We start from the raw sequence: 24,461 nt of genomic DNA on the forward strand, positions 1-24,461 counted from the left end.
CAACCCTGCTTTTGTAATGTAAAGCAGTCATAAATATATAAATGGAGGACTGTAGCAATGCTATTTTAAAAATCTCATTCATGGACGCTCACATTTAAATTTCATGTAACTTTCATGTCACGAAATATTATTCTTCTTTTGATTATTTTCAACCACTTAAAAATATAAAACCAATTCTCAGCTCATGAGCCATAAAAAAACTGGCAGCATGCTGAATTTAGCCTGCAGGCATCAGTTTGCTGACCTCTGAACTAGAAGATTCACTCAGCCAAGCAAATACAACCAGGGAGAAAGGCTCAGTAGTTTCACTGTGAAATTATGAAAGTAGGTTATAAGTCACATAATAATAGAGAAGCAGTGGAAGCTGCAAATAAAGTACCTGAATAACTTCTCTAGGCTCTTTACCTTTTCCTAGAACATCTGACATGCTATTTTAGGTACATGTTCTCCTTGTCATACTTTTTACCCTTGTATACACAAATTCTTAAGTCAAGTACACCATGTGCTCCCAAACATATGCTACTTAGAAACATAAGGCAAATTTCAATGTTCTTTCTTAATCCCAGATTTATAATGATTGGAATGGAAAAGACAATTTTTATGAATCTCATGCTTGCGATGTACTTAAAACATTTTATTGCCATCATGTTAATATATCCACTAATTTACATAATAACTAAATGCATCTAAAATGGCTGGATGAGAATATCCACCAAAAGATCAGTTAAAAATTCTAACACTTTCAATATAAGACTTTATACATATCAAAGAACAGGAAATCTTGTAATTACTCTTGTCTTAGGATGCACAGATTGAGACATTATGTTCTCATAAACTGGCAAAATAGATCTTATCTATTATAGGCTTACTTCTGCATGAAAAATGCAGTCCTTTACTGAGGAAAAAAAAAGGGCATTTAATGCAAAAGTATGCACTGAAAAAAACAGACTCCTAATAAGAACACAGAATCCACTAGGGATTCTGGAGGGTTTTTTTTTTTTTTTGACAGGATTGTGATTCTTGGTATATATTTTAAAACTCACTCAATTTTTTTCACTAGTTTACCTCACATGACAAGTATGTGATGTTTCTGGAAGACAATGAACTTAAAGCACTGTGATCCAAGGAACTCCAAAAGAGGTTTTCAGCAACACAGTTACTCCTCACTTGAGGTTAGAGTCAAAAATAAAATCATCTCACCTTTTCCTAATTTCAGAATCCAGGATTATCTGCCTCTTCTTTTGGGGTGGTGCTGCTGGTGGAAGTTCCTCTTGGGTATGCTTTACCAGGATCTGTTCCTGTGTCGTCACCATAGTTACTGTTTCCATTACAGTTGTCTGTGTTAGTGATGGCTGAGTGGTGGTGGCAGCCTGTGAAATCTGTGAGAAGCATTGAAACAGAGGTCACACATTGCTGGAGAGACTTCAGTAAAGACTGCTCGGCGTGGTGCAGGAAAATAATGAGAAACTGTTCCTGCTTGTTGGTAAATTGACCTTTGGATCAAAATAGCATCCCATTGAACCCAAATCAAATTGTGTTATTGGACTTAAGTTATGAGGACTGAGATGGAAATGGAAAGGAATCTCACAACCAGAAGTAAACTCCATGCCTCTTAAATTTTAATGGTCAAGTTATAAGAAGTAAAGATGGCAAAGGAAGATTAGAGCAATGGCTCCGGGGACTGGAGTACATGCTTTGCATCCAAGATTCTTGGATTCTAGGCTCTGTTCCTATTGATTCCCCCGAACTTCAGGGAATGACACACACGCATTACCCCCCAAAAGGAGACAGAGGGAGCAAAGAGTATTTTCCTGATAGTTGAGACAAAGTGCCTTTATAACATCAAAACAACTTTTACATACTCTTGCCAATTCCATTCTCTTTTACGTTGCACATGTTTATTATTAAACCGTTCTTAAATGCATTTTTGGCTACATTATACAGGGACGATTTATAGTCCATCCATTTTCTAGCAAATTTAAAGTTTACAACAAATGAAACTTTAACCAAATAAGTATAGTGTCTTTTAAGATTACAGTGAAATGTTAACAAAGGGCCTAGTAACCCATAAACCCGGGTAGGCTGAGTGCTATGAAACTGCTATAAAAAGTAATACTACTGGATTAAAATTGTTGATGATTTCAAATATTTGAATTTCCAAAGAAGTGGTTCTAGAACTTTTTTGTTTAGAATCATCCTTTCTGTTCAAACTTGTTAATAATAGTTTTTTTCAGTATACTGTTTTGTGTTCAGCATCATTCTTTGTACTAATATGGTTTGGGATCAATGACACAGGAAATAGCAGGAGGCAACCCCAGGAGTAGCTAATACTTCTGACTTCTGATTCCTCCAATTTTCTTTCTCACAGTCCTACTATTACCAGACTGGAATAAACTCTTGGAACTTATGTAACTCCCTTTTGAGTAATCCAGATTCCTGGAAAGAATGATTTCAAAGAGACCAAAAGAGGAGAGCGTTTAATACACTTTTAGCACTTGCTATGTACATAGATAAGGATTTGACTGGCACCACGACTCATTCCTCTCATGATCCAGGACATGCCAACAAATACAAGAAGGGGTTGGGGTAACCTCCATGACTCAGGCATGATGGCTGAGTCCTTCCGTGGTAGGAAATCATGCAGTCACGAGTTCTTATTTCCTTTTCCAAACAGGCAACTGACAGTGAAGTAATGAAATCCAGTGCCAAGGTATCTTAGGTAAAAATTGGTTTTGACAACACATTCCAAAAGTGCTACCGTTTAGGCACGTTACATAAGTACCCGACATCAGGCATCAGGGATTCCAGAAATAGTAAAATAAAAGCTTTGGAGACACAATGTTTAGATTTCTTTCTTCTCTAAGAACTCTACAGATTCACTATTCAGAATCAATCACTGAATCAAAAATGATAATTATATCACCTTGAGATGCTTATACTGAAATAAATGCAGATGGTTACAATTTTTGCATGTTTCTTGGGGGCTACACTCATCTGTGCTCAGAAATTCTTCCTGGTGGTACTGGGGACAGATAAGTTTTGCCAGGGATTGAAACTGGGTTGGTCCCTTGAAAGACAAGAATTTTACCTGCTATCCTATCTCTCTGGCAGCAGTTACAGGATGTTGCTTTACATGCTTAAAATATAATCTTAAATCTAATTGCACTCAACACAAAATAACTATTAATGATAAATTTAGGAATTTCATTAATCTAAAGAAATGTAATTCAAAGGTAGCATTCCAATGAAACTTAGTTTTTCTGAGTTCTTCTTCAGTTATCTGCATTTGATAGCTTAAAGTTGAACATAGTCCAGACAGCAGATTTTATATAGACAGGTACAACAATGCAATAATTCTGAAAATGTAAAGCTATATTTCACAGTAATATATACCCTCATGACACATTTGTACTAATACATAATGATTCTGAAACTAATTTTCAGACACTTTCTGAAAGTAGTTTCTCATTGATACACATCATTCCAAGGGTAGATATGTCCTTGGAAAAGATGGAGAATTTTAACATGATATTTGATGCAATTATATGCAATCTGAAATTTCCTTTAAGAGATGATGAACTTTGGAACCGGAGCAACAGTACAGAAGGTAGGCAGTTTGCGTTGGATGCAGCAACCCTGATCCTATCCCTAGGGCCCCTAATTGCCCCCAAGCCCTGCCAGGTGTGATCCTTGAGTGTGGTGCCAAGAGTAAGCCACCAGTTGTGCCCCTCTCCCTCAAAAAAGATAAACCTTTTAAAGAAAACACTTTTAATAAAATAATCATAAGATATGGACCTATAACTATTCTATACTGCTTCATCAAATCCGAGATGGAAAATTATAAAAATGCATTGATCTTATATTTGTAACCATATATGACAAATTAATAGTTATGTTTAAAATCTCTGCCACACATAGAAAGAAATTTACTACACACTCAATATTGTGATGACTGTTATCTACTGACTTTTTTTTTTTGCTTTTTGGGTCATACCCTCCAGCGATGCACTGGGGTTACTCCTGGCTCATGCACTCAGCAATTACTCCTGGTGTTGCTCGAGGGACCATGTGGGATGCTGGGAACCGAATCTGGGGCGACCGTGTGCAAAGCAAATGCCCTACCTGCTGTGCTATCACTCCAGCCCCTCTATTGACTCTTAAAATTTGTTTATATAATATGAGACTAACACCCAAGGACAGTAGAGGCAAGGGTCTGGAAGACTGCTCCACAGATAGGAACCCTGTCTCATGAGTAGGGGAAAAGGCAGCTGGGATTAAAAAGGGATCCCTAAGTTAATGATGGTTGGAGGGATTGTGTGGGAGAGAGGTGTGTGCTGAAACTACATAAAGAACCAAACCTGATGGCCTCTCAGTATCTACAATGCAAAACATAATGCCCAAAAGTAGAGAGATAGTATGAAGGCAATTGTATGCATAGAGGCAGGAGTTGGGGTGAGGGGGTGGCAGAAGGGTGCTGGGGGCATTTGTGCTAGAAAATATATATTGGTGGAGGGATGGGAGTTCAATCATTTTATGACTAAAACTCAATCATGAAAGCTTTGTAACTATCTCACAGTGATTCAATATAAATAAAAAAATAAATAAATGAAAATGAAGAGTAAAAAAATAAAGATTTGGTTATACATTAAATGGCATTACAAATAAAGACAAGAAAATTTAATGGAGATTATTTACCATTATCTCTTACTACAGACAAACAACTCTTAGAAGCATACAAATATTTTCTGAGTTTGGAAGCAAATTTTTTCATTGGTAGAGTTCTTTACATATAACAGGAACTTGCCTTACTATGACTCCAGGCACTGATAATTTAGTTTAAATCCTAGACCAACAGATTAAGTTCAGTACTATGATGACTTGACAGTCATATTCTGCAGCTGAATCACAATGTCTCAATTAAATTCCAACATGCATTGAGAATCAATAGAGGGCGTTCAGAAACAAGTAGAAGTGAATATCAATTCTTAGCTAGTTTAATCTATAGCATTGAAGGCAACAACCACACAAAATCATTGAGAGACAAGAGGAATAACATGAAAAATGTATTATAAGTAACTACATGCAGTGTAAATATCATAATTAAGGTTCTCTTTAAATGTTACAAAAATGAATTTCTCTCACGTAGAATCTTAACATCTGAATTTATTTTGATGCTAAGAGCTCCACAGAATGTTTACCGTTTATAGGATCATGCTCAACAGTGAATTATTGAAAAAAACCACCAATAGGTGATGGCATAAATATAGTACATGCATGCAAGAGAAAATCGTTCATGTTTCCAATCATTGTCATATCACTGGAAACTGTTTACATTGTGGTACTGAGCAAACAGCGAATGTGATAAACACTGGTGATGGGTGATTTTGATAACATAAGCTTAGATAATTTCTATTGTGCATTATAATTATATCTTTCTATATTCTTTGTGTTCTCTCTGACTTATGACAATAAAAACAAATTCTATAAAATGATGCTTTTATAAGGAGGGAAAATTTAAAGCCTTGTCTCCAAATATAGGTTTTTCAAGTCTAATTTTCTGATGCATTTGTAGAATTACGACTGTACACTCAAAGTACACTACAACTACGACAACTAAAAAAATGGGAAGGAGTCACTAAATGTCTTTAATGAAACACTGACTTACCACAGACCAATGATACATAATATAGTTTGAGCTACATTAAATCCAGTGAGTCCACCTACTCCAACACACCCTTTTCCATTTGGATTATTGAATATATTTTTGAATGATACTCAAGTACCCTCATGAAAACAAAATGAACTTGTTTTTAAATATCATTCCCTTGGTATGTCAGTTAATTAGCTTAACAAAAAATGGATCGGGGGTTACTTTAGAATTATTTGTCTTTAGTTTATGAATTTAGTTCCTTTTATAATGCTTCTAAGTGCCAATTCTAAAGGCTCCTTCATCCAACTTTTAATAGCAATGCTCACTTGTTATTCCATCTATTCATATTTCTACATGGCCATTTTCCTTTCTTGCAACTAAGGTAGGTGTGTGTACAGTGTATATAAAGCACACAAGTATGAAACCAGAAGTCTTAACATTTACATGATGGCATATGACAATCTTTGATTCTTTATAAACTATAATCAGATGGGCAAAATCAATTACATGAAATAACATTATATATATATAATGTTCTAGGGCATATAGGGCATTTGCTTTGTACATGGCTGACCCTAGTTCAATGCCTGGAATCCCATAAGAAACCCTAAGCACTGCCAGGAGTAGTTCCTGAGTATAAAGCTAGGAGAAACACCTTAGCATCACCTGGTGTAACCCCAAAAGCCTATATAGGTACATACATAGGTATATATGTACATGAATCTAGTTTATATACGTATGTACAGGGACCAGTCCTGGTCCTAATTAGTCAACCATGCCCTCTTGGCTCAATGTCCTCATAACCAATGATTATGCCTTGATTTGTGGGACCTTCAGGGCCACACTTGGAGACGCTCAGGAGGTCATGTGCTGGCTGTTAGATCCAACCTGGATCAGGTGTATGCAGAGAAAGAACTGTAGCCCCTAGACTACATGCTAACTGATTTTAAGGCACAGAAAGAATACATTTCTAGGGCATATATATACTGCATAACAATAGAGACCAGGTTAGTTGATAATGATAGCCAGAATTCAAACTGCTACCACAGGGATGATAGCAGAATGCACACAACTATGGCGCAAAGGATTTACAATTCTAAGAACCAGAAAAGATTTATGTAGTGAACTTCAGGAGGAACCTGGGGTAAAAGATCAGGTGCTCAGAGAGGAAGATAAGTCATCAATCAAAGGGTTATAAAATGCCCTCTCTCCAGGAAGAATGCAGAGAAATGATCATGGCAATACACAGCATATCAGAACGCAAAAATTCATGACAGTGGTTTGATAGCTAAAATTTAATATTTTAAATGCTGCTCCATTTGGATGCTATTAATAAGGGGTTCTAACATATACCATAGATACTGACATTAGAGTCGTGAACACAATTAGAAGAAATATTTAGAAGATATGACAAAACGAGTCACTTTGAATTCCAGTACTATGTGGTAATTAGATAGGTTTACTTTGGAAAACTTTTCAACTTTATGTATTTCTGCTCATCCACCCAAAGTATCTTTCTTACAGATTGTCAGAAAAAAAAGAGAATGTTGACTTCAGGGTTTAGGTTCAAAGACTTGGAGCAATTGTGGAAACTATCCTCACATGCAGAAACTTAAGAAGCAAAGAAATTTACCTTTTTGTAATCTAGCCCAATTTCCTCTAATACCACTAGACAAGAGTAACAAAAATGCAACCTTTAAATAGGCATAGAGAGTATCTAGTGTAGCTTTAAGATATTTTTAAGTGTTATTTAATTTATAGTTTACTCAAAAATAATAGCACAGCTGGTAGGGCAGTTGCCTTGCACGTGGCTGCCCGGGTTCAATTCCTCATTCCCTCTAGGATTGCCCAGCAAGCTACCAAGAGTATCCCGCCCGCACAGCAGAGCCTGGCAAGATACTCTTGGTATATTTGATATGCCAAAAACAGTAACGACAGGTCTCACAATGGAGACGTTACTTGTGCCCGCTCGAGCAGATAGGTGAGCAATGGGATGACAGTGCTACATTGCTATTTCATTTATTGTAAGAGAGCAAAAAAGTCAATCTTTTTTATATAAGAATGAAATTTTTAAAAAATTTATAATCATGCTCCAGCTGACTCTAAGAGTGATAAAACCAGAGAACATTGGAATAGAGAATTCACAGAAAATTCCAGGAGGAACATAACATAGGCAGTTAGCACTGGAAGGACAGTACAGAGAAATCTGCCTAATCCATACTTTTTACTTTATAAGGACTCAGATATTCCAACAGTCAACTCCAATTGTTTCAATTTTCAATACCTACAATATTTCATGTTGTAGATCATGAGTTTACAGTGTAAAACCAATTGAACTGATATACTGAAACCCATTCTTAAACACCCAGCTTAGTTGGAGATAGCAGAAGGATAGAGCTATTTTCCAAGTTATTTTAAACTGTACCTTTGAAACTTTCTAATAAAATCTTAGTCTACATAATTAACCAAAGGATGGTTTAAGATTCAAGATTGACAATCTATGAAGTGAAATATGATAGGAAGCAAATGTAGATGAGAAAATTTTATTTTACTTCTAGTTTTTAAAAAGCAATTGGATTTCCTTTTTAATAGGCAGCAGGCTGATTAGTGTTGGAGAGTTTTCAGGAACAAATGAAAAGGGTTGTCAACTGAAAGGCCATAGAGTATTTTTAATTAAAATATTTGGCAAAAAGAAGAGAGCGGCTACCAATATTAAGCATATTCCTGTTTCAACAGGTCAACAAAATAATGTTAAGGGTATGCGCAGAAAGTGCATGTAAAATAATTTAAGGAGAGTAAATAACAGGAATTCTAAAAATGAGAATGAATGTAGAGAAGAAAAAAATTTTAAATATACTATCCTAAATTTTTCACCTTTTTTTCTTCATTGTGTTTTATATTACTCATGTGTTTGACAAGAATATCATTCCTTTTGTATTTAGGTAACATGGTTTGTGAAAAGAGTTTTAAAACTTGCATAGAACATAAATGATATACAATTGATATTTAAGGACTAACAATGTGGGCCATTAGTAGACATTCACCACAAGAACCTGTATTATTATGCTAAAAGAGCAGGCATTTGCAAGTGTATTAATTTTGCATTTGAGACACTGTATTCATGGTGACATGTTATTAGTATTCTAGCACAGGAGTCCCCAAATGGGAATCAAATCTATGAACTTGTAAGAGTCACAGAATGTCTCTTATTTCTTACAAAGACAGTACTTTGTCTAAAGGAATCACAAAACTTCAGAACTTTTGAAGTAATCTAGCTAGGTCAATCTTAATCTAAGCACCCAGCATGGTGCCAAGTTTAATATAAATTACCATAACTAATTAATTATGCATAATATGAATATCCACTTCAATAGCATATAGGATTTAGGCTAAATAGGAAAAAAATAAATGTTTCAAATTACTTATACATTGTTTAATTTTCAAAAATCGGTCTAAATGAAACTTTGATTTACATATTTCCTAATTCCAATCAAGATAAAATATGTTCATCAAGGTCACAGCATTAAACACTTCTCAATTTTGAAAAGCTTATTTGTAAAACCGTAGAAGAAATAAGGGGTTGTTCCAGTATTTAAATAAGTCCAGGCAGAGTATATTTCATTTGACCTCTTTCCTCATTGTTGGCATTCACAAAGGGAAGGCTATTATTCCTTTTCACTTTGGGGAACAAAAGGTATTTCTATTTTCCTAGGGTGCATAAGTCATCTACTTAAGCATCCACAGCTGGTGTCCAGGTATTATTCAAGCAAACTTGACTTAGAATTACAAGAGAGCAGCCCTCACAGTTGATTTTTCCCCATGTTTTGATCTCTTGCCATGCTGTTTCATAAGGTCAAATTCCCTCCAAGCTTTGACCTGAAAAGCAGTCAAAATTTCAGGCACACAATGTCCATTATATGAACACAATCAGAAGCCTGTCATCTCAGCCACATACGCCTATATCCCGCAGATTTTAACCATGACTAGGGCTTTGCTCATTCTTCATACCATTTAACAGGACTGTTAAAAGAATGCATATTTCATGCCATTAAAGGAACATATTTTTTTCTCCCACAAATGCAGCTAGAAAATAGGCATTCAAATGACCTCTGTTCTTTGAAATCATATTTCCTCAATTTTCTCAGGATTTTTTTTTTGTATGCTTTCCACCAAGTTCAATCTGACATCCAAGAAAAAATATATATTTTGTTGTTGTTATAAGACACTCTATCTTGGACATTTTCTGCTTGTTTTATTTTGGAGATGCTCAGAGATGCTTCCAGTTCAGTGTCCTGTTATCACTCCTGGCTGTCTTGAAGGGGCCCACGAGGGGCCAGGGATAGAGCCTGTGCCTCCAACAATCAAAGCATGCACTTAACCCACTGAGTTAGCTCTGGGGCCCTCAGGCACAGTGCTGGCTCTCCTCTTCTTGTTTTAATTCCTCTTTTCCTGTCCAAGAGTCCCAAATCCCACAACGATGATTTGGATTAGGCTTTGATAGTGCATTTTGGGAAAAGCCAATGTACTGAAAGTTAGACATTGACGGTTCGAGCTGTAGGAAGCAACCTGGCTAACATATCTGTTTCTAGTTCTGGGATAAGAGTGGGCAAGTATTTGCCAATAAAATCAAATCCCAGTAGACCCCTGCAGGCCCTCCAAGTGTACAAAAGGGTCTCCATTGTCCATCAGGAGCATTTCACCTTTCAAAACGCCTTCCCCGTCTACGGCCTCTTTTCATCCTCATGGCATCCCAGTTTGCAAAGGAAATGGTTTCATGTAGCATGTTGCACAGAGAATTTTCTAAAGAACTAAACAATCCAAAGCTAGCCCCCTTTCATGAAAGAGACTGCAAAGCTTATTAAGGTTAGGCTTGTCGTGGGACAGGTTGGATTTAGAACATTTGGGCCATTATAAAGAAAGCTTCCTAGGGGTTCTCTTGTCGAAAATAATTGACTTGATAACATTTGGAAAAGACAGAGTTTCGTCTTCAGGAGAAAGCAGTGTCCCTCCAACTCCAAAGACAGGCATATGCTGAAATGCTGCATGGGTGGGCAGGCCTCTACTTTCCCTGGTTCAGTCCTCACTGTAGACGTCCAGAATGTGGAGACTGGCACATGTCACTGTCGTGCTCGGGCAAGGTTTTTTCAAAAAGAATAATATTATCTGCAGACTATATGGATGCAAATTGCTGGACGACTAAGGAGACTTTCTGAGCACAGAATCCTAAACTGTGAATTTTAATAAGTTTCTTGGATAATTAATATGCAGACTCCAGTTGGAAAACCACTGCACATAATACAAGTGAACGAATGAGAACGTGATCTATCATTAACAGTTACATCTTCATGAATATTTCTGTTTAAAAGGGATGGATCTTAAAAGAGCTTCATTTTTCAGATAGTGCTACCCCTAAAAATGATACCAATTTTTCCAGAAGCAGTAATAATCTCTGGACCCATGAATACATATAGAAATGCCAGGGTTGCTTTAAAAATGATTGATTTTTCTAACAGCTCCTGTATTATTATTGATACCAATGGCATTAGAATGCAGCCATGGCAAGATCCCATAGAAGAAGAATATTAGATCAATCAACTGCTAGAAATATGTTCAATGGAAAACGGACTTCTTCTTATTGCCCTATGATTAAGGAAAATAATTGAAATATAAATTCATATGAATTTGAAAATCCAAGTATTGAGTTGAAAAGGAAGATTGAAATATAATTCTAAATTACCTATGTAAGCCAATCATGTTTTCTTTTTTTCCATTTTTACAACAGTTTTATTTATTTATTTTTTTAGATATATTTATTTTTTAATTAGTGAATCACTGTGAGGGTACACTTATAGATTTACACATTTTCATCCCTGTGTTTCCCTCATACAATGTTCGAGCACCCATCTCTCCACCAGTGTCCATCCTCCACCAACAATAAACCCAGTATCCCTCCCACCCTCCAATCCCATCCCCCCACCCCACCCTGACTCTGTGGCAGGGCATTCCCTTTTGTTCTCTCTCTCCTTTTGGGTGTTGCATTTCACAACAGGGGTACTGAGTGGCCATTGTGTTCAATCTATAGCCAATCATGCTTTCTTAAAATGCATTTCTGGAAGGAATATTTTAAGGTTCTTCTTAGTCTTTCAAGGAACATGTCCTCAATGTTATCACACATCTCAAGAAAACAAATCCTATGTGCTCATCTCATAATAAAACACTTAAAAACCTAAATATATTAAATTTACTCATCGCTTTCATAGAAACGTGCCCATGGTCTACTCACTGAACTGGGAATTGGGATGAATTAGCGAATGTTAGCTTCTATAATGCAAAATGACATTGAATATGTTTAACACTATCATGGAGCACATTAACATTTTGAATGACTCTCCTATACCCACAATCTTGAAATATGTGATAGCAAAATTTGCTACTCTCAAAATAACCCATCTTTTAAAAAAATTACTTCAACGTAACATTGTTCAATTAGATACTATGACTCGACATATGTACTTCAGGTACTTTCCTAACCTAGAGGCCCATTATGTTAGAACAAATGAGCCACGCTCTAGATTTTTTTTTTTTATTTTACAGTTCTGGAAGAAAGAATCTCCTTAGTTGCACTCACAGAAAAGAAGGCTCTACTGCAATCAAAGTACCCTGCCCTAGCTCAGCTCCTCAAACTGATTTATCCCTGAAAATTCACTTTTCCACAAACGTAAAATGTGGAGGTCAAGTTCTGGTCCTTTTGGTTTCTGGAATCTATGATTTAGGATTAGACTGTCATGACAAAAATCCCCAGGCTTTCATTCAACTCCAGCTGTGACTCAGCCACTGCATTTCCATTCCACTAACCTGGAAGGAACTGTACTGCAGGGCAGTGAGCAATGAGGTCAGTCTCCTGCACATCTTCCCCATCCTGCATCATCAAGTAGTCAAGAGAGTCCTAATCTTTTTTATTCAGTAGAGTATCTTACCAGGACACGTTCAGGAGCATCCTTCGAGTGGTTACAGAAGTGTTCTTTCAAGGCAGATTTCAAATCTCAAAGATTACTTACGGTAGGATAACTAGTATCACTAACCTGGGCTGAGCTCTTTTCCACTTTTTTAGCTAAATTATCCCAGCGCTGGGCAAAGCTCTCCAGCCCTGCTTCCATCTTCTGGGCAACCGCTTTATTTTTTAGTGTTGAAAGAAGATCTTGGTTCAGTGACCGGAGTTTGTCCATGGTTTGCTTTTTCTTTTCTAAATCTGCTTTTAAAACCTGTTAAAACAAAGAAGAATGTGGAATCGTGTTACATTAATCTTCCACCTAGGTTATATCTTACAAAACGTGAGAGAGCAATTTGCCTTTGCATGCATGTTCAAATATGAAGATCCAAAGAGATTGCAATCATGACTGGGAGGAATCAAGAGCCTATAAAAACCTAAGTAGAAAATTATAATCCAAGTAATCTGCATAAGAAGCTTGAGAAGGGGAAAAAAGGGCAGATGTAGAATAAACACAGCAAAGGCACTTAGGAACTACCTTTAGATAGTTGAAGAACTGCATTTTAAAAGGAGTGTGGCTTTAAAAAGGCATAAGGGACCAAAATATAGGAATTCCTTTTTAACAATTGGAGTTGTACAATAGTAGAGGCGTGCTCTTGAATATTACTGCATTTCTTCTTAATTCCACACAGATTTTAAGTGAAGCACCAAATGTGAGGAAGTGTCCTAAAGAGAAAGCATGGGACTGAGAAGGTAAACATGGGTAAGGAGACTTCCCAATCTGAATGCAGGTAATATCTGGATTAATTTAAAGTATGATTTGTTCACATCAAGTTTTCATTTGTTCTACTATTTGGAAATACAAATCTGGATGTTCAGTTTACTGACAAAAATTAGCATCTGCTATTCAATTAATACTTGACTGCTTGAGTAATTATCTTCTCAAGCAAATTGGAGAGTCCATTAAATTGTAAAAACCAAGTGAGTGTGACATGCTGGAATCGTTTTGCCACACACTTACATTAGGTGACTAACTGTGATTCACGTAATGTCATGTTACGTGAAGGAAATGCTATAGCATTCCGGTTTCCAAAGTTACCAGAAGCGATAAGAGATTGAAAATGCCTTTTGGTTGCTAACATGATGAATGAATGAAGTGGCTGCTTGGAGTCAGTCATTAAGGTGTTTCTTCATTCACTTTATTCATTATGGTCATCCTGTGCCTTGGGCAATTCACCTTCTATCCCAAACATTAGTGTCTGATATAACTTGTAAATAGTAAAGAAGAGGCAAGGATGGAAGGAAGGAAGGAAGGAAGGAAGGAAGGAAGGGAGGGAGGGAGGGAGGGAGGGAGGGAGGGAGGGAGGGAGGGAGGGAGGGAGGGAGGGAGGGAGGGAGGGAGGAAGGAAGGAAGGAAGGAAGGAAGGAAGGAAGGAAGGAAGGAAGGAAGGAAGGAAGGAAGGAAGGAAGGAAGGAAGGAAGGAAGGAAGGAAGGAAGGAGGGCTGGAGAGAGAATACAACTGGCAGGGCATTTGCCTTGCATACCCTCAAGCTGCCTTGCCAGGAGGCTGGAAATGATCCCTGAGCACAGAACTAAAAGTCAGCACTGAGCATAGCTGGGTGTTTCCCCCAAACTCCCAAAATAAAATTAAAAAATATAAAAGAAGGCATTATGTTATAGCCCCTCCTTTGGCAGTGAGAAGTACCATGAACATCAAATAAACTGTGAGACCTGTCTTTCCAAAACAAATGCGAATTTACTTAAGAACCACTAACATTACATATGGCAAGGAAATTGTCGCGAAACAGATGCACCAATCGCTCATGAAGTGAAGTGTCATCAACATAGAGAAATCAATACACCCTCCTGCAAAGGACACTTTATGTAGCTCATTTTGGCATGCCACCTGCATTGATAGCTCTGAACTGCAGAATGCTCCTGTCTCCTTCAATTAGCTCATACTTTATTCAGAATCTTCTTCATCTGGTTATGTCCTCTTGCTGCCTTAATGCTAATCATTCTAAGGGAATAAAAGCAAGTTTTGAAGTTCATTTCTAACTTTCTTCAATTATTCAATTATTAAGTGTTTTGCTAGTGGTTCTTTTTTTTTTCCTTTGAGAGAACGCAAAAGGCCAATGCTGGATTTAAACTCTGTAAACTGACTTCCTTGCTAAATATACCTCTCAGTGTGGGAAACTGGTAATAAATACATTTTGCATATCTAATTTGATTAAGTCACATTTAGCTTTCTATTAAGTTCATGTGCATACTTGAACTCATCATAAGACAGTTTCTGCTGTCTCCCTCGAAGATGAGATCCAAATATGAATTTCAATGAAAATTCCTCTACTTTATTGTAGTGCCTCGTTTTGTTTTATCTTTATTATTATCTCACATACATTTATTTTGTATGTCACCTACAACCCTTTGGAGAAAAGATTAAGATACAAATCTGGATACACCATAAAAGAGGAAAAGAAAACACTGGGGTGATCAAACCCAGGGTCTCTCACATATGCAAGGCAGAAACTCTAGCAGGGAGCCCCTTCCCCATCCCAAGACAACATTTCAAAGGACTGCACTGCACTTCACTGCCGTCCGTTCTTCATCAGTTTGCTCAAGCAGGCACCAGTAACGTCTCCATTGTGAGACTTGCTGTTACTGTTTTTGGCATATCCAATATGCCACAGGTAGCTTGCCAGGCTCTGCCGTGCGGTCGAGATAGTCCCAGCAGCTTGCCGGGGTCTCTGAGAGGGATGGAGGAATCAAACCTGGGTCAGCCACGTACAAGGCAAACGCCCTACCCACTGTGCTATACCTGCAGTCTATTTCAAAGGACAAAAAATATAAATATAATGTTAGCTGGCTTTCTTAGAGCTTAAGGACTAATTTTAAAGAGCACTATGAGTGAAGTTAATGAGGGACACCTATCGTTTCGTGGAAATACATGATGGCTTGAAATCATTTCCAAATGAAGGTCTCAGAGTTCTCTGTTTGAAGCAAAAGATCATGTCAGAGAGTTATGGGCAGCCATGCTTTCTTAGATAATCTGTAAAAGTAATTGGATACCTAAAGATATTTATTGCCAAATGAAAATAAGCCTCCTGTGTTCACACTATAGCAAACAAAGAGGCACTTGTCAAGCAAAACAAAAATAAAGGAGACAGCCTGACATATGCCTCCGGTACAGAGCATGCCTTGCATGTGTGAGGCTGTGGACTCAATACTCATCACAGCATGGTCCCCTGAGTAGGGTGGGGTATGGCTCATTCCAAAGAGTAATACTCCATGTATGCCTGTCATACATGGAGCCAGGTCTGGGTGGGGTATAGTGGCAGCAGGGAAACAGGACACTGACGGTGGGAAATGTATACTGGTGAAGGGTTGGGTGTTGGAACATTGTATGACTGAATCCCCATCATGACAATGTTGTCACTATTTATCTCATGATGATTCAATACAAAAGTAAATAAAATTTAAAAATAAAGGTGAAAGACATTAGTAAAGAATAAAACTAGGTTGAGCATTGTATAACTGAGACATAAGCCTGAGAACTTTGCAACTTTCCACATGGTGATTCAATAAAAATAAATTTAAAAAAAAGAAAAAAAATAAAACTAGGGAAAAAATAATCAGTCCTGCCCCCACATCATGACAAACAAAATCTTTTGGTTCCTCGAGAATTCTACTGGAATTTAAATAGGGAAAATGATATAAAACCTGTGACGGGTTCATGTACATGGAATCACATTTGCCACCTACTATGGGTTATCTGAATTCATATTAAGTCAGCACGATTGGACTGTCAGCAAGCATTAGAATAGAAAAATGCTCTTTTTCTGCATATCAAGAAATCATCACAGCTCTGTGTATCCCAGAGAGCCGTAGCTCTTGAGACTCAGGGAACTGAAAGGAGGCTCGTCTACGAAAGGAAACCAGCAGCCAGGGGTTTTCAAAGCAATACAACTAGTCTTATTTTCAGACACCGGGTTCCTGAGCCTAGTTCCCAGACTGGCAGTGGGACATAGTCAACACCTTCAATTGGGGCCAGTTGCATAAACGGCAAGAGACTGACAAGTGATTCAAGAGGAGGGAGAAGACGTGTTCTCTCAAGTTAGAGCCAGAGGATGAGTAGAAGTGAGAAAAGAAGGTCAATTTATAAATAAAAGCTAATGAAGTCTTTGCCCAATGCTCAACAGGAGTAAGTCACAGGAGAGTGATGCTGAGGACATTTCTCTAACATGGGTGGAGCTGAATTCTGTACAACTACTTTATGTGTCACTCTTATCTAAAGGTAGGGGGAAAACAAGAGATGCCATCTGAATCATCTGTGGACCGTTCTACCTCTGAGGTCCTTGCCATGAGGAAAACATCAGAGTCACTCAGAGGGCTGGATAAAATGCTGACTTCCCAGCTTTGTTTCCAGAGTGTCTGTGGATACGGTCTGGAGAGGGACCAAGGACTGACCTTTCCAACAGGATCCCAGATGCTGCCAAGGCTTCGAGGCTGGGGACCAGCCTTCAGGAACCAGTGATTCTCTCTAGATGGATTCACTGAGCTCCATCAGGGAGCAGATATCAAGGCAACCTGGGCAGGTAAAATTACAGCACCTCCAATGGGTCCCACGAGCCTTCCCAAGTACTTTCTCTGTCTCTGCCTTCTCGTTCCACTGCCACATCTCAAGTGTCCACCAGTCACAGAACGGAGGCAGCCCCTGTGTAGTGATAGTGTATACCCTCCAAGCCCCATTTCTTAAGCCAGGGTTGGTGACCCCAAGAAGGTGACATGAAGGATCATGGGGATCTTCTGGAAATGAATTTGTGCATGTTTCATTTTCGGAATATGTTTGACTCATCTACTAATGTTATAGACGCGGGGTCATATGAATAGGTCGTGTGTGTGTGGTCATGAGCGGAAGTCGCTGTACGAGCCTTGGTTTCGATCATCACACAGCCAGAGTTAGGCCATCCTCTGCCAATGCCATTGGTCATCTCAGTGGCAACGCACTTCCCTGGCACAGGGTTCCTATAGGTCGGGCCCTTTCCACCAGCATGCCCATGCTATGACAAGTCCCCAACTCTTCTCTACTCTACTTTGGCACCAGTGCAGCAATTTGTGCTTTTCACTGTCAGAGAGGTTCACTAGTCATGCTCCCCTTGGCTGGGTGGAATGGAGCTAAGGTGTAATGTGAAATTTTGGTACCAAGAGCCATTTCTGTTGGTACAATCCGATGACATCCAAAAGTGAGTACCTGATGGCATACACCATCCAATGGGACATTCTTGTGTGAACCACCAGTGGTGCCACATTGGCACTGACATGTTATATCAAATAAATCCTAAGTTTGGACCCTAAAAAAGAGACCTATCTGATTTGGAAAAAGCCAAAAATGCAGAGCTAAGTGATTCATGGACTCCTTCTACCCCACCTCAAATGAGAGATTAGGAGGTAATCCTCTGATTTATGAGTGAAAATGTTTCAAAACAAATTACCATGAGTGTAAATAAAATGTTTTAGCATACCATATCTATACCTAGGCATGTAGTAGGGAGTAGTGACAGACGGTACCTGTTTCGAGTCTCAGACTGTGACATATTTTAATGAACATTAAATTCTTATTCACTGCCTGAGTCAGCAGGGGAATTTCACCTCAAATTCTAGACCAGCTGTCAGGTTCTGTTAATTGGCTTAAGCTATCACATAGTAAGACTTACACAAAACATATTTTCACTTTGTTCACAAGTAAGGTGACATAATTTGGATTTTAATCATACTGAAAAATTATTGAGATTTTCTTGAGTACATTTCCATGGCCCTGAGGCTAATAAAGTCTTTGACTCACACAAATGTCAATATAGTGGCACATGGTTATTTGAAATGACAGCTCCTGATTATAGCTATTTTTTGCCAAGGAATTAAATGGTACAATGGTATGCAGGTTTTGCAAATGGTGGAGTGTGGGTTTTGGGGTCACAATGCAGTAGAGCCCGGGGCTCTTCTTGGCTCTGTGCTCAAGAGTGACCCTTCTTGGTGCTCAGGGGACCATGCGTCACTGGGCATCTAACCATAGTCTACGGCATGTAACTCAAGCAACTTAGCCCTGCACTATCTCTCTACTCTTGATAGAAAGTTGTTTTTTTTTTTTTTGAGGGGAGGGGTAGCCAAACCTAGCCATGCTCAGTGGTTACTTCTGGCTTGCCACTCAGGAATCATTCCTGGCAGTTCTTGGGGTACCATATAGGATGTTGAGGATCGAAACCAGGTTAGTTTCATGCAAGGCAAATGCCCTACCTATTTTACTATCACTCTGGCCCCTGTAGGAAGGGGTTTAAAATAGCTGGCTTCAAAGGTCCACAACTACGTCTGGATGTACCAGGGCTCATTTTAGCAATGTCACTAGTGTTCTATACTAATTTACACATCACTTTGCACACATGCAATTATCCAAGAACTCAACTTCTGTCTCTAAAACAATCCTCTTGTTCTCTTCCTCTTCAACTTGTTAAGTTTTTCTAATTGATGTCTTTACTATGAAAACTCCTGCTACCAAAGAATATTCCAGAGACAAATACGATTATCAAACTAGCCATGGCTCTCCATTAGCTGAAGAACATGAACATTCATGAATCACATATGTTTTTGCCCTTTGGATGCATATATAATTAACTCTCTGAAAAAGGTCATTGCTGACCACATCACTCAAGGAAGTGATTTTGTGAGGGATTATTATATCAATAACAAGCTACTTCATGATAACAAAATTTATGTAACCCTATTTTAAATTCAAAGCCTAGAGAATACTATGAACTGTGTAGCAAAATGTATGTTACAAATAAATATTTGATTAAAATTCACAAGCTTACCTAGTGAAATTTATTTAAGAATATCTTTAGGGGCCACTGAGACAGTACAGTGGATAGAGTGTTTACCAGGCATATGGTCCACCTGGGCTCCATTCCTGGAACCCATATGGCCTTCAGAACATTCCAGAAGTGATTCCTGAGCAAAGAGCCAGGAGTAATCCCTGAACACTGTCAAGTGTGGCCAAAAACCCAAAAAGAAAATCTTTAAATAAATTATTCAACTTCTATTAAGAGCATATAATAGCAATCCATGCATAAATTGGTTGTTAGGTAAAATTAGAAAATATTACTTACCACAAGCCACAGTTTTCTATTAGATTATTGAAAAATGCATCCATAGTACTCTGGCTTACTCCTGGCTCTGTGCTCAGGGAGGATTCCTGGCAGTGTTTAGGGTACCATGTGGGATGCTATGGATAAAACCATGTCAGCTGTGTGCAAGGCAAGCACCTTGCCCACTGTGCTGGCTCTTCAGCCCATTTTATATTAGCATTTTAGAGACTTAGTCTATCAATTTTTTTTAAATCCAACTTATTTATGTTCTTGTAATTTTATATTGATCTTCCTTTGTTAGAAAATAATAAAATTCACAGTGGGAATAAAGCACTCGATATATTTTTTCTACACTAGAAGTTTCAACTAGAATTGTAACGTCCTGTTGAAGACTTCCTCTTATGCCCTGATGCCAAAGTTCCCTCCTTTTTCAAAACACATGGGCACTTATCAATAATCACATTTAATTTGCTTTGATGGTTTCTGGGTTTGCCCAAACTAGGGTAAAATTCCCTTACATCTGAGGATAATCATTTCAGGAACTTTGGTTACTCAGTGAATCTACATAAATTCTATTATTTTAGAAGTATGTTGTTTACAACATTGTAGAACACTCCAATTTACTTCGCAAAGTTCCACTTTTTAAAGAAATTTCAATTGGTCTTATTCTGGTTAGGATATATTTCTTCAAGAGCATAATTTCATTTGAAAAAAACAGTGCTAAAAAGCACCTCTATCTTTGTGTGTGTGTATGTAGTTTTTATCTTTATTTTTTTTTAATTTTTATTAGTGAATCACCATGAGGTACAGTTACAAACTTATGAACTTTCATTTTTGCATTTCGTTTACATCCCTCCACCAGTGTCCATTCTCCTCCACCAATGTTCCCAGTATCCCTCCCACCACCCCCACCCACCACCTACCACCCCACACTGCCTCTGCAGCAGGGCATTCCCTTTTGTTCACTCTCCTGTTGGATGTTGTAGTTTGCAATAGAGGTACTGAGTGGCCATCATGTTGGCTCTATAGTCAACTTTCGGTATGCAGCTTTCAACCCAAGTGGGTCCTCCCAACATTCTCTACTAGGAAAGCACCTCTATCTTTTTTTAAAAAAGTTTTTGTTTTATTGAATCACTGTGAAAAAAAATACAAAGCTTTCAGGTTTAAGTCTCAGTCATATACTGATTAAACCCCCATCCCTTCACCAGTGCACCATGAACCCCAATATACTCCCCTCCCGCCCACCCCCCACCTAAATAGCTAATGTTCTTCACTTTATTGTCTCTATACTTTGAATATATTCAATATTTCAATAGAGAACTCACTATTATTGTTTGGAATTTTCCTCCAACAATCAGGCCTGCTGAAAAGGCATCATTTAATAATTTCTTTTCATTGCTGAGAGTGGAGAGTCTATGAGCTCGCATGGCTGCTGTTGCGGTTTTGGATTTCTGATATTTTAACTCAGTTCACAGTCTAGATGCATTTCTGTAAAAAGCCACTCTGGGTGCCAAAATGGGTTAGAAGCCCTCTCAGATCATAGTCTTTAGGACCAGAGGGTCCATTTCTCACAACACAGCTCCAGGTCTTATCTGGGTGAAAGGCGTGCCACCCGCCTCCCAGGACCGCCTACAAGTTACATCACTGAAAAGTCCTACCTCTAGGTTGGGGGTCTTAGAAGGTGACTCTCACTGTGTGGATGTTGCCACCGCCTCCATTTTCTGCACAGAAAAACAAACACCTCTATCTTATGGTATTACTTTTTGCATCATTCTGATGTTTCTATGTTGAAGGCCCTCAGTCCAAACTCTGATAATATTAACAGCTGGGACCTTGGGCGAAAACTAATCTAAGCTTATATGAGGTTAAGAGACTCTCTATGGTGGAATCTTTCCCTTTCTGAGAGAAGCAAGAGTAGCCATGGACACAGTTCAATGGCAGATCACTTGCCTTGCACGTATAAAGCCTGAGTTCAATTCCCAGAACCAAAAAAGAGAAAAAAAAGAAACAAGAAGAGAATGAAACACTGCCATGTAAGTACTTGGGAAAAAAGCACTGTTCAAAGGTCAAGAGGGATCTCACCAGGAAAAAATCCCCCTGGCCCCCTCATCTTAGCCTTCCAAGCTCCAGAATGAAAGAAATGCCTGTTGGTTCAAGGTGACTGAATTCAAGTAAACAGAATTTTGTGACAGCATCACCACTGCCCTGAGACATTCTCTGTCTTTGCCTACATCAATGTGAAAGGTAACAATGTGATTGAGCGTTTCGGTCTAACACATCGAAGTAGAGAAAGGCCAAATCAAAATGGGACCATAATCTACCATATTAAAAAAAACAAAAAACACTTAAACAATTTTGTTTTAAAAGACTTCTCAAAAGGAAATACATACAGTTAGTTTTTGATGACTTGATAACATTTCGCTTTGATTCGTAAAGCCGGTGGTGTGAATCTTGTTGACTGCCTCTTCTCTTTCTGAAAGCCATGAACTGAAATGGTACTGAAAGAAAAGAATGCCCCCAAAGAAGACCATTATTAAAGATAGTCATAGCTTTGGTTCACCCCTTTAAAATCTCGGTCTTTTACTGACACAATCTCCCCAGCGTGACTCACTTGTTCCTCGGTGAAGCGTTGCCACTTCAGGAGGACTTCTTGTAACAGAACCCAGCGGTCCTCCGTCCACCTACAAATATTCGCCCAGCGATCTCCCAGTACCTGAGGAAGACACGATCCATCATGACATTGGCAAAAGAAAGCAGCAACTGATTGGCATTGCAAATGGCAGAAATGATTTGGCAAAGCGTCCTCTTGGGTGGAAACCTTTCCTGCTTCTGCTTCTGTCTCAACACAATCCGTGCCTTTCAACTGCCTTCAGAGTATTTGGCTATGCTTTCCACCTTATACTGGGAAGCGGATACTTACCAGAATTCTAGAAGCAGCTGTTATGCCACAAATCTAAGCCTCCACGGTCTTTTTCAGATAGCAGAGACAAGCATATAGAATTAAAGCGTTTTGTACTGTGTAGCTTTCATTGGTTTTATAATACACCCCAAAGAATAAAAGACTGATTACTAAACAGAAAGTCAAAAAGGACTTTCGTTAAAGCAATTTTGTATATTTCAAATTGTTTAATGTTCTGATTGCAGAATAAAGCTATCAGTGACTTAAATGACATCCATATGTGGATTCTAAAATTGATCTGGTTATTACAAAGCATTTAAACTTACCCTCTATCAACAATTCTACTGAGAAAATTGTATAGTCTTCCCTGAGTAATTGCCGTCATATCTTTAGCAGGTCACTCTTGTCCACATGCACATACTATATTAATATTAATATCTAAGATAAACTAAGCATAAAGACTTTTACATCCAAAAATAAATTCTGTAGTAATTTTGGTGCAAAAGAAATGTCCAAGAATAAAGACATTTCATTCATTTTAAGCCCACTCTGGTGCATTCTCAAATCTAAAAAAATCTAGTTTATTTTTATCTGCTGTTACGAGATCATAATAATTCCAATAACTATTTTCAGCAGCCATCGGTTTGAACTGGCATATTTTATTTAATACAGAACTAACACCCCAAATGTAGATAAATGTCAGCACATTTCTACTTAATGCCAGATGATTGGATTGATCCACTTAGTAAATTATAGTATATAATTCAAATAATAGACATTCAACTAGCATTGTGAAATATACAACTACTCCTAACTGATGAATTGGTATATAATATATCTATTAGTAAATTTTTTATGAAAAAGAAATAGGTTCAAACTAAAAAATGTCAGAACCATCAGTCATAAAGTATACCAAATAGTGGATATGAAAATGTAGCTATCAAAGGTCATAGTGGGGCTGGCATATTGCTTTCTATCAAAACAAAAGGAAATGGAATTCAAGGTGGGAAGGAATGAACTAACCACAGCACTATTTCCATAAGGAAAAGGAACTGAGAGTCCTAAACACATATAAAATCTCCCACCTCATAGTAAAAGATACTAGTGCTACAAACATAGTATCTACTAAAGGAGCATCTTCAGTTTGTAATTGCATAGATGGGCAGTATAATTTGTTAATTTTAAAAGCTAAAGTGTTAGGATGGGAGGTAAGGTGCTTCCCTTGTGTTCACCTGATCCCAGTCTGACCTCTTGTACCATACAAAATCTCTTGAGCACAGAGTCAGGAAAACCCCTGAGCACCACTGGGTATAATCCACAACCCCAGAGATAAAGATAAGTTCAATTTTCATAGACAATCCTGGATTACAAATCCAAACAAGTACTGTCATATACGGTTACTTAAACTCATTGAATTTACTGAAATTTCAAAACAGGTTTTGCATTATATGAATGAGTCACACAAACACACACACAGAGACACAATGACAAATATTCTCTCAAAAACAAATTCATCTATTTTGGGAAACTTGCATTCAAGTAATTAACAGTAACTTTTGCAAATCATTAAAGTGGGTTTATAATTTGGTCAATATTTAGGTACTGGTAAGCTCCAATTCATTCACACATGAATTTGTGCAACACATATTTACTCAACACATACTTTGAGCCAAAAATGAACAGAATATACACTTAATAGGCAGAATTATGTTGTCCCAATTCCCCTGTGCTCCATAATATGACGATACTAGAAAATCAGGTTTTTGAGGGGAAATGAGGCCATTCAG

General features: G+C 38.0%; 1 protein-coding gene across 1 annotated transcript in view; it reads right to left on the bottom strand.

Annotated features, from left to right (window-relative positions):
* Nucleotides 1-24,461, bottom strand: part of DMD (dystrophin) — a 2,715,231-nt gene that overhangs the window by 1,551,694 nt on the left and 1,139,076 nt on the right. The window contains exons 15-18 of the mRNA XM_055122927.1: nucleotides 22,387-22,488; nucleotides 22,166-22,273; nucleotides 12,733-12,912; nucleotides 1,201-1,379 (exon numbers count right to left, since the gene is read on the bottom strand). Coding sequence (XP_054978902.1) covers nucleotides 1,201-1,379; nucleotides 12,733-12,912; nucleotides 22,166-22,273; nucleotides 22,387-22,488 — 569 coding nt within the window. The remainder of the gene's footprint in view (nucleotides 1-1,200; nucleotides 1,380-12,732; nucleotides 12,913-22,165; nucleotides 22,274-22,386; nucleotides 22,489-24,461) is intronic.

The sequence above is a fragment of the Sorex araneus genome, chromosome X (genome assembly GCF_027595985.1).
Source record: "Sorex araneus isolate mSorAra2 chromosome X, mSorAra2.pri, whole genome shotgun sequence".
Classification (NCBI taxonomy): domain Eukaryota; kingdom Metazoa; phylum Chordata; class Mammalia; order Eulipotyphla; family Soricidae; genus Sorex; species Sorex araneus.